General features: G+C 45.4%; 1 protein-coding gene across 2 annotated transcripts; it reads left to right on the top strand.

Annotated features, from left to right (window-relative positions):
• Window positions 1–2,879: 2,879 nt before the first annotated feature.
• Window positions 2,880–11,117, top strand: TAGAP (T cell activation RhoGTPase activating protein). Of its 2 annotated transcripts, XM_057364837.1 has the most exons (10): window positions 2,880–3,002; window positions 3,411–3,495; window positions 3,606–3,659; window positions 4,213–4,279; window positions 5,554–5,726; window positions 6,395–6,556; window positions 7,006–7,115; window positions 7,787–7,982; window positions 8,513–8,630; window positions 8,821–11,116. In XM_057364837.1, exons 2-10 carry the CDS (start codon window positions 3,469–3,471, stop codon window positions 9,987–9,989), a joined length of 2,076 nt encoding a protein of 691 aa, XP_057220820.1. In that variant the 5' UTR covers window positions 2,880–3,002; window positions 3,411–3,468; the 3' UTR covers window positions 9,990–11,116. The 2 variants fall into 2 exon arrangements, with proteins under 2 accessions (XP_057220820.1, XP_057220819.1); XM_057364836.1 differs by lacking the exon at window positions 2,880–3,002 and having other exon boundaries at window positions 3,416–3,495; window positions 5,557–5,726; window positions 8,821–11,117.
• Window positions 11,118–11,441: the final 324 nt, after the last annotated feature.

Here is an 11,441-nt window from a genome sequence, read left to right as displayed (position 1 = left end):
GGAAGAGCTTCTACACAGGCTAGTCCTACAAAACCCTAGCAAGTCCATCCCCTCTCCCACACCCTGGTCTTTGTGTAAACTTCCAGTGTCTTTGAGGGACAATGCATTAATTTAGTCAGGACTGGACTGGGAGAAACACAYCACCTGCAAAGAGTTCCAGGAGTGCCCAAGCCACCTGCCATCTATTGTACTTGCCCCAGGGCAGTGGCTGTGGTACAACAAACACATTGCTCTGATGCATCATGGTGTAAGATCTGCACCAAACTGAGGGAGGAGCAGACCATAGCAAAGGTTTCAAGTTTGCAAAGGAGAGCTTGGTGTTAGAGGTGGAATCAGCCGCTTCAAAGAGAGTTGTTCATATAAGGGAACTTAATTTGTAAACATCTCATATGACAGGCCTTTTCTGTTAATATTCAGTGTGGAGACTGACTTTGGGCACTACATCTGTGTTACCTTTTCCACAATRATGGGGGAAACTGTGAAGCTGCTCTGGCTGGTAGGTGTGAGAGCAGCTCTTCTGACGYTGGAAGGCTGCACACAGCTCTGTGGTGTTTGGCAAGAGTCAGCATGTGCTTGCTTACTGCTTTTCAAAAACAGCCAAGATTCTCTCTGTGTTGCAGTACAATTACTGTGCCAAACCATAGCATTTTAGGATGTCTGTTATTCAGATGGAGCATGCTTGTTTGCAATAAAATAAGCTGCTTTAAAGTAATTTTGGCATGATTTAAGTGTTCGGAACAGACACCATAAAAGACCTAATAAATAAAGAATGTTATCAGAAGGGTTAAAAAATTCAAGTTGTTTTTCATATGGACAGGCAGGTCTATACAAGCACCTTCCACATACAGAGGACATATAAATCCCCACAACTTTTAATGGATGAGAACTAATTGGATAGAGATACAGCAATGTGTGCTAGTGGACAGTCTGATGATGTGCTATCAATACACCACYCATTACTGTATCTTCTCCTGGGAAGCTCAAAGCATTGTGCCCTGGGTACAGCTGGTGCCTGAACTGTCATCTGGCCTGGCTAATCACCACCCATTAAACCCACATTTTATTCACAAGTCACACATTTTCCAGATCAAACTCTATGTCTTAATCATGAAAGAGACTGAGCTCAGAAATATATCTGTGCACAGTGCTGCAAGTGAGGACAAGGCAGAACTGAACTGCATAGATCTCCTAAGCCTCTGAGGTACTTAACAGACAGATATGTTTGGATATATATTTAGCAGATGGAGTGAAAAATACATGCCTCTTGTCGAGGAATCCTGCTGAAAGTATCAGCAGTGGTGCTGCAGCTGCCAAGGAGCCTCAGAAGAAATTCTCAGGATAAAGTGATATAGGATRACAATATTTCTGTAAGCACATGCACCAGCCCATGGAATTTAGTAGGGAAATTACAAATGTCATGGGATTGATAATTAACAAAAAAAAAACAGTTACAGCAATGAGTAAAGTATCAGTGGTAGATGCACAGGGCTGCAGAATAATTGATTGAGATTGCTGTAAATTTCATCCCTAAACAAGTCTACAGACCAGTGTCACCACAGGAGCACGGAAATGATGGGTCTCAGGAGAACTTAAAAGGTGACCTACAGCAACTCCCTCTGCAAAAGCAGGGCACATCTTCATTTGCTCTTCTGGACACATCTCTATGGAAGCAAAAGTGAATTTTGCACTTTGTATTTCTGCCAGAGTCAAGCAGAGATCACCTTAATGTTTCACATGAAGCAAGGTCAGTGCTGCACTGGCCAGGTCTGATGTGGTTACAAGAATGGCTTTGAGGGTGAATTCAGCAGCGGATGTAGCCATCATGCGCATCTGCAAAGAGCTGTGCTAAAACACAGCCCCATCGTCTGCCTGTGTGAAATGGAGCATCCATGAGGGAAGCAGCAGAAAGACCACAGCTGTACCAGTGTGCTTTTCACCTAAATCCACTAKTGAAAAATTCCCAACCCTGACACTCGGCCTTAACTCCTCTTTTTCACAAGATCAACAGACTGACATCCAGAATAGGGTTGTAATTTCCCTCAGTTGTAAATCAAAAGAAATAAGATCATGTATTTGTCATCAAACATTAATGCATTTTCATAATAGCCTGATAGAGTGAGCACTATATTCYTGATATGCCCGTGCAGGGGGCAGTCAGCAGCAGAAGGATACAGGTCAAGCAGAGTTAGATTTTCCCTGGATTTTTTAATCTCTTTGGTTGATGCAATATGTGGACACAAAATTCTTATTAAGATACAGTCTGAGCAACACTTTTTAATCACATMATGTTTATATTGTCATGCATTGCTAAACTATTACATAGCACCACTTCATCTGTAGAAGTCCAGTGCCTAGATTCCTAGGAACTACTTAGCACTGACAAAATGTGTCTACCTCTGCTTTACTGTAGACAGTAAACTGTTACAATTAGCTTTTAGAAAATGATGCAGAAAAATTTCTCTGAATCTTGTCTATTCCACCTCCCCATTGTTTTTGCTGTTCTTAGTGTAACTTGATCTTGTGGTGCGTCTTTAAACTGCCAAATCTAATGTCTCTGAGCAGGCAAAGGACAGACTGTATCCACTGCCCTTTAATGGTAAAGAGAAGCTGCCCACACTGCAGCCCCCTCTGCACATCTCACCTCATGCTGGTGATGATAGCTGGAATCTTTACCTGGCAAGTGTCTCATCTTTTCCATCCAAAACAGCTACAGAGTTTATTGCTTTTCTTTAAGGGGGAAAAAAAAAAAAAAAAAGAAACTCCTCTAAAAGGAAAGAGGAAGCCAGAAACTTGGTAGTGTCTTGGTTCTGCCCCATGATGCTTCTTCCTGCCTGTGAATTTCCACCTGCCTCTTCTGCATATATAAGGCAGCACACGTGGTACACTCTGTTTAGTCGCCTGCCTCCGTCCAAAGGATTAGTAGCAGTGGGGAGTGATGCTGTTTCTCCTTTCCTCTGCAGCTCAAGGGAGGTGAAGGAGCTCTGGCTGGACTCACTCCTTGGGTAAGTACTGCCTTTGATAAAATCTGTGGCGTCGTGGTTGAAGTCAGTGGAGAGCTTCAGATCCAGCTGCACRGAGAAGTACAAAAATATAGCAGGGGGAGAGGTGCACCCACTGCTAAGCACAGCTCATGGGCAGAGCTGACTGTTGCTCAGCCTTATGACCATATGTAGCTGTTACCACTTGCTCACTTTTTGCGTGGATTAAAAATGGAAAGCTGCTTTTATTTTGTTTTAATCAGGAGGCAGAGAGGGCAGCAGGGCTTCCAGAGAAGGGCTTTATGGTTTATTTTTGTGGGAGATCTTGCTGGTTCAGGAACATACACACCAGATTAACTTGCAGAGGACAAAGACAAGAAGGGTGAAGTTTTACAAGACTCTTTCTCTGTCTACTCCCTGTTCAATAAACAGGCAAGCAAAAGGACTGAAGGAAACCAGAGTGTCCAGAGCGCCTCCAAYCAAACTCCTAATGAAAGTTTTAAGCAGCTGTAATACTGTGAGTATCTTAATAATTGCAGCTCTGTCAACACAATGATTTTGAAAAGTTCTGATTTCTAAACCTTACCGTTCAGTTACTCACACAGTGTCTTTGTATCTTTGCCCTAGTCAAAGACGCTAAATGCTGGGAACATGGAGAGTCTGATTGAGTGCCAGACAGAGGTAAGCAGCTCTTATATTTTCCTGGATCCTTCTTGGGTACTGGTGTGAGATTCTTAGGAAAGTGGGGGCGGCTCCTCCAGTAGCTGCYGGCTGCCTACCCTTACCCAGGAATGGGCAGAGCTCTTCAAAGACAGCTCTATGCCGCACTGAGCAGAGGGAGCTGGRCATTGCTGTGAGCAGTCCGTGTGTTCCCCTAGCTCCCGAGGAGATTTGCTCAGGAATCCTGCARGCTTTAAAGCCGTCCAGGCTCCCAAGAGGAGTTGGGGAGGAAATTTCCAGTGCCGGGGAGGATGGAAAAAAGAAGGCTGTGTTCAGCTGTGGCTTCTCTGGATCAGTAGAGCACAGGGTTGTGACCTGCCAGGCATGACTGGGGTGTCTGGATGCAGGATTTATCCCAGACCCCTCTAGTGGGTAGCAGAGTCTGTCCTGGGCAGAGACGCCTCTTCAGCAGGTTATTCCCCAGAGCCTCCCACAGATTTCTAAGGTGCTGCAGCAGCTTGCTGGTGACCTTCACTACTGTGGGACCTCTGTAACCCTAAAATGCTTTTTGCAGGCTGATTCCAAGAAATGTCCCCCKTCAGTCCCAGCAGATAATGAAGACAAACTTTGCCTCTCAAACGGTGAGTTTCAAAAACAAACTGAGGAGCTGCCTCCTTATGTAATGCCTGCAAGCTAGCACATGTGCAAAACCACCCGAAACYGCCTGCTTCCCCTCCTGAGAGCAAGCTACAGTCCCCATCCAGGAGAGGGCTTGAGCCCTGGACTGCCACTCACTTGCAAATTACTTCTTTTCCGTATGGTCAGTGGCAGAGGTGGCAGTACCGAGTGCCAGAGGTCTCGAATTCCCATTTCCTGGTCCTCAGGGCCATGTTCTGTTGTGTTCCTGGTAGCAATGGGAAGTAAATGTGTTTCTTTCTCACTCGAGCATCCCCACTGAGGTGTGGCACTGCGAGCAAGTTTGGAGTACTGCTACCAGCTGTTGCACGCCAGAGCAAACAAACCCTCTTGGCAGCAGCAACAGCACTTGTTTTTTCTTACCCTGCAAAACTTCAGCACCTGTAAACAACCCAGAGGAGACCATTAACAGGGCAGGGTCAGACTTGGAGCAAACCATCACAACAGACCAGTTTTCAGGAGTATCAGAAGCAAATGTCTTATAATACACTAGAATGCTATATGACTTTCTCAAATTTTTAACCTCTGACTACCAACAGCTTGTGCTAAGTCACAAAGAGAGGTCCTGAGAACATTTTATCTGTGTAAGACAACTTCATTTTGGAGTAGAAGGCATGACACTTATTGCAGAAAGTGTCATTTGAATGTCATTTGAAGTGTCATTCAAATTTGCAGAAGACAAATCCTTTAGAAAGCTTTCTAGCAAAAGGATCCTTCTCTCACTGCTTCTGAAAGCGAAAAAAGACACACCCTAATAAAACTATCATCACAAGGCTGTGAAAGAGGACAAAAAGTAGGAGCCCCTAGTTCCACTCTTGCCCTAAGTCTGGGTCACAGTCAGACYACACAGTGAAAATTGTCATTGCCAGCTGCCCAAGTGGTATATCTGCCTCAGAGTTATCACAGAAACTACTGCAATGTCAAAAATCTCTCTATATTATTTCTGTGCCTTGTATGTTCCCACTCTCTAAGAAGAAACAGTGACTAGAACGTAAAGAGCATCTAACCGAAAACAGGAAAGGTGGTGGCCTTAGGGGGGTGGCCGCAGTTTTACAGTTTAGGCAGTGGTTTCCCTAGTAACGACTTAGTTGTCTTCTCCGTTTGTCCCCATTTGGTTTGAGATGTTTCAACATTCACCTCTGCACTGCACACAGATGAAAGACCACATTTGKTTTTTTTAAATTTTAAATTGATATTTTTGTTTTCCTTTTACTTGCAGCAGATGGAACAAAGAAAAGAAAGAAGGTGATATCGCAGTCATTTACTCTGAGACGAAGCCTTACCAAAAGAAATTCCTCAGGGCAACTAGACTTGGGTGCCAAAATCACTTTGTTTGGCCAGCCTCTGTCACTTATCTGTGGGGAAGATGACACACTGCCCCAGCCAGTCCAGGTAAGAAAGCCTGAAGGTACCATTATAAAGGAATTGYTTACAAGRGCCTGGAGTGTCAGGACAAGGGGGAAATAGATTCAGACTGAGAGAGCAGGGTTAGATTGGACATTGGGAAGAAATTCTTGGCTGTGAGGGTGGTGAGGCACTGGCACAGCTGTAGCTGCTGCATACCTGGAAGTGTTCCAGGCCAGGTTGGATGGKTCTTGGAGCAACCTGGTTTAATGGAAGGTGTYGCTGCCCATGGCAGAGGGTTGGAATGAGATGATCTTTAAGGTCCCTTTGAGCCCAAACCATTCTGTGATTCTGTGATACCTCTGACTTCAGTGTGAGGCAGGATTCCCAGTACTTCTGCTGTGTCACCAGGAGATGAGTGATTTTGGTGTTTCCCCTCCACCCACACTCCTGATAAGTTTCCTTCTGGCAGTAAGCAAGGATGACTCCACTGAAGTTAGTGAATTCACCAGTTCAAAAGGAGGATAGACTAGGGGAAAATCAGACTAYATCTCATGTAATCTACTTGGAGCAAAAACTAGATACTGAACTAATCAGAGCACCATGTACCTCCAGACAATTTGTATTCTGTTTCTGAAGAAATGCTCACCTGCTAAAGGACTTTCCTTCATCCAAATAACTGTTCTTCCATTCCTGTCTGATTTTTTCCCCTGCAGGATCTGCTAGCCATATTGTATATGAAAGGACCTTCTACTGAAGGGATATTCAGAAAAGCTGCCAATGAGAAAGCACGAAAGGAGTTGAAGGAGGACCTAAACAAAGGCGGCAACGTTGATTTGAAAAGCAAGTCTGTGCACCTGCTGGCAGTGGTTTTGAAGGTGAGACATTCTGAGCTACACTGGTGGAAGGACATTGATAATACATACAGACCCAATCCAGTTCTCTGAGCRGATCTAGGTGGGGCTCTCAGCTACAGTCAGAACAATGCCAGACTAAAGGCTTCAGGCTTAGGAAAGTTWGGCCTTTTCCACCTGATTTTCAGTCCCACTTGTTGGGCTGCTAATTTCCTGCATGCTCACAGGAAACTCACTTTGTTCTCTTGCTCAGTATCCTCTCAGAGAGCAATAGTGAGATTTATGGCTGAAGGAAAAGGTGAAATCGGGGTCCTGTTACTACACAAGTGCACTTGTGCATTGCTCTGCTCTGTCAGTATYGATGGTCAGGCAGCTCAAGTCAACCTACCTCCTAGAGAGCTCATGTGACAATAATGCTCCCTCTGAGCTCAGGGATGGTCTCAAAGCTTCATCTAAATCTCTTGGCCTTGCAGGACTTTCTCCGAAATATTCCCTCCAAACTCCTGTCAGTTGACTTCTATGAGAAATGGATGCAAGCTCTAGAGAAGCCAAGCAAGCAAGAAAAAATTGAAGAATTGAAAGAGTAAGTTTTTCAGCCTGGAAATTTTGCAACCAACCCCAGAGTAATGGAGTGTCTAGTGGAGGTCAACAGTGTTTTTCGAAATCACAAGTCTCATTCAAAAGTCTGTCATTTATATCAGCTTCCTATTGCTCCATGGGGTTGGGTTTAGAGGGCTCCAGCAGCAGCACTTCTTGAAATTACTAGAGACTGATCTATGAAATCACCAATGCAGGAAGGGGGCAGGCGCTGCAGTGTCTCAGCTGACACAGTTACAGTGCWGTGGGACTGGCACTGACACACAGCCTTCACATCTGCTGGAGTGGTCGGGCACATGGAGACCATGGCTGTGTTTTGCACTTTGGGAAGAGTAGGTGTGGAGGTTGACTGGGAGTGCTCTGAGAGCCCCACAGCACAACCACAGGCACTGGGAAGGCTCCAGTGACATCTCCTGATGTCATCCCAGTTACTCCAGGACACGGGCTCACGTAATGCTGCCTTTAAGTTGAGACCATGTCATTCAAGGTCTCGTAATGAATCACACACTCAGGTGCAGCTGGGGATTGCTGAAAGATGCAATGAGCACACACATGGCCCTTGRTGCAGAAAGGGCTGATTCTCTGAGACTTGCTCAAATAAAGGAGGAGAGGCCACTGCACCATCAATTAACATCACATTTTGTTGTGTTTATGCAGGGTGGCTGACAAGCTGCCGAGACCAAACCTCGTCCTGCTCAAGCACTTGCTCTCATTGCTGCACCACATCAGCCAAAATGCTGAGACCAGCAGGATGGACTCCAGCAACCTGGCCATCTGCATTGGCCCAAATCTGCTGAGCCCAGGGACGGACAACGTTCTCCCGCTGGAAGTGCAGAAGGAGATGAATGAGAAGGTGAGTTGAACTCACCAAGCAACTGCTCCCTCTGGAGCAATTTGGAGCCATCCATAGGGATCCCACTGCCATCACAAAAACTGCACAGAACAGCAGCCCTGGACACWGGGGGTAACCCCTAAGCTCAGGTGTCCCTCAGCCTGTGACGGGRTGGGCTRGGCTGCCCCTCGTCTACCTCCTCCRAGCAAAAGCTGCAGCTTCCCCACAGCCCCTCAGTCACAGCACAGCTCCTGCAGACTTTGCTGCAGRGGGCAAGGGGCACCCGTGGGCATTGTCAGCCATGGGCCCTCAGGCAGTGAGGCCAAAGCTGGGGCTGGTGGTGTTTTGTCTGTATTGGGACAGATCCCATTTGTCTGCAGCATTAGGCCTCCTCCCCCATGATGGACTCACCCTTGGACTTTAAGGCAGGATTTTTGCAGAAGCCACCCTGCTCTGTGCTGTCCTTCCTACAAAGACACCAGCCAGGGGCAGCAAAGTCTTCAATMGTGTCTTCATCCCTCTTACTGAAATGGGCTCTTTTCTGTGTGCAGGTGACGGTGTTGGTGGAGTTCCTCATAAACAACTGCTTGGAAATATTTGAGGAGGACACTGCCTTCCCTGCTTGTGCCTTGGCTGAGGAGTCACCAGAGCACACAGACAGCTCCACAGGTATGAGAACAGACTGGGATGCCAATGACTGGGGCTGCTGGCCCAAATTATTGAATTTTATGTGTGAATGTATCTGTGGAAACACAGAGGGTTCAAGACTGTTGAAGTGTTCTTCTGCAGGAACTCTCCATATTGTTCTCTTTCATCCTCAGCTGGTCATCGATAACTAATGTCTCTTTTCTCCCCACAGAACAACTCTGTGCAGCTCATCAGAATGACTCTGCCTATGACAGCCCAGATGCYGAGGCAGAAGGCAGCCCCTACAATTCTGTGATGGAGCAGGCCAAAGGGAAGAGTGCTACTGTGAGCAGAGGATATCTAACACACATCCCTTCCCATTCACTGACTAATTTCAGAAATGACATCAGCATAATGGACAGAAGATACTCGGAGTCAGACCTGTCCTTCCAGAAACACCTTGATGACACTATAAGGAAACAGAAAYTAAACAAAAGTGAGGACAATTTTCCAGTTCAGCAGAAACAGCTGTGGTGGGAGGCACTGGAGAAACGTCTTGCAGCCTTACCTTCACAATTATCAACTGACTCTCTGCCAAAAACATCCTCCAACTGCTCCCTGGAGAGCTCAGATGGCTCGGTTTTCACCAGCTCCCCAGTAGTTTCGCCCTCTAGTCCCAGAAAAACCTTTTTAAATAGGCCTCACTCCTTTTCCACCAAGGCCACTGAAGACTGCAGCATACCTAGCAGAGAGATCAAAAAACATTCCATGTCATTCTCTTTTGCAAACKGCAGGAAAACACTGATAAAACCCCAGAGTTGGGGGCCTGGAAAACCCATGTTTTTTCAGAGGGACAGTTTCACAAAGAAAGAAGATCTGTTCTCCTGCAGAATTGTCCAGGAAGACCATCATAATGATGACAAACCATCACATGTGGAGTATCAGCAAAGGCTCCGTTTCAGATCAGTTGATGAAGTGTTCAGGGAGGTAGATCAGAGGAAACCTGGAAGACCACCCTCCTATGAAGAGGCTGTCAAAAACTGTCTGGCCACTAAAGTTTCCTTCCATGATCTCACAGTTCAAACTATGAGATTAGCGGTGTCAAACCAGGATGCTTTGCTGCCTCGTCCGAGCAGCCACAGTGCACAAGACACAGCACATATGGATCTACCCAGCRCCAGAGTTTCTGCAACAAAGGGTTCTGACATGGAAACTAGAACCTTCAGTGTCACTGTGGGAGTAAACTCCAGTGTGAGTTTACCCGTGACCCCAGGAGTCTTCCGGATGAGAGCCATGTCTGAGTCCTGTCAAAAGAACAARCTCAAGTATGTGGCTCAGAGGTGCAGCCAGCCAGCTTTTGAGGTAGAGCAGATCCARTATGCTAAGGAGTCCTATGTTTGAAAAGTCTATCCTTTCTCTTTGCACTGTACAGAGCAAATATTGTAAAAACAGAYATCTTGCTAGTCATTTGTTAGTCARACTTTSAAGAGACRAAGAATAAGCTAGCTCTGCATGAACTTTTTATCTGAAGTGTCTGTCAGCTTGACACATCACAACCTTTCACCACAACAGTTGTTGCTGGTGAAGACCTGTGTATTATTATGTAAAAATGTGAGTATGCTGTACATAACCTGCTTTGTGGGAAGAGTAGTTAGTGGATGATAAACAGTGTTGTATTTGTATTCCTGAAATGACAATTAAAAGGTTGACAGGTCCAAAACCTTCTGGCAGGTCTCAACTTCTTTTTGTTTTCTGTATGGTCACAGACCCTGTCCATTTGTCATGTGTGTGAGCCAGGCTGATGCAGTGCTTTGCTRATTTTCTGCATTGAAAAGTAGGCTGGCAGTTACCCTTTGGGGGAAGAGCTGTTCTGTCATCTAGCCCACTTCAGCTCTCTTCCATAAACACCCTGTACCTGCTGCCATTCCATCTTCCTGTTTGCTGATGATGAGAATGATCGGACCACTAATTGGCATTTGTGTTGTACACTGAGCCTTGGGTTAGGTTTGCTTATAAGAGGAGAACAACAAAACAAACAAGAAAAACTCCTGCAATTAAACATTCTGAATTGCAGCTCTAAATAGTTAAAGCTCATTTAAAAAAAAAAAGACAAAAAAAATACTAGGTGGTAGGTTTATAACCTTGTAAAAAATGACTGGAAGTGCAATGTGTTTTTATGGCTCAGCATAGCCTTAAACCAGGAGCAGTGAGACTTTTTTCTCCTGTGTAACTTCACTACAATAAAACATTTTCTGCACGAGTACTTAACTGTCCATTGTTTGTTTTTAAAACATCCAGGCCCTATACATACTGTATCTACTTTTATACAATTCTACAGGTACTGCARGCCTGCTTGAATGGTATGGCATAGCTGAGTAGCATGAAGCTGTGTAAATGAGTAAAAAATTAAATGACCAGCAATAMCTCTGCTATTGTTGTAAGAAGCTGCAGGCTACAAATCCCTGTCTGTCAGGAAAACAACATACACTGCCATGTAATAGCAGTTAAGCTGCAAAGAGGTGATGCAACTCCAAAAGTGAAAGACATTAAAAATGACACACCATCTTCTCAAGAATGATGTTTTCCAGGTGTAGGTGTTCCCAGGACACAGACAAAAGGGAAGGAGGGTGCCCAACCTGACAGGAGAAATGAGATGTGAAGGACCATGTTGGTAGGCCACAACTAGAGAAAATGTCACTTCTCTCAGCCTCACAAACAGTGGCACTCTGCTTCCAAGCAAGCTGAATCAGAGGGCTCTGATGCAAAAGGTGTTTACCTTTTTCTAGAATCTGCATCTCCTGGGCCACAGAATCAGTAAGGCTTGAGGTCCTCCTGTCCAGCCCTATTACCCAA

This window comes from Malurus melanocephalus, unplaced genomic scaffold (genome assembly GCF_030028575.1).
Source record: "Malurus melanocephalus ecotype Western Australia unplaced genomic scaffold, MMel_1.1 scaffold_43, whole genome shotgun sequence".
In the NCBI taxonomy this organism is placed as follows: Eukaryota; Metazoa; Chordata; class Aves; order Passeriformes; family Maluridae; genus Malurus; species Malurus melanocephalus.
The sequence above is the reverse complement of the archived record's forward strand: the minus strand, read 5'-3'. Positions and strand labels throughout refer to the sequence as shown.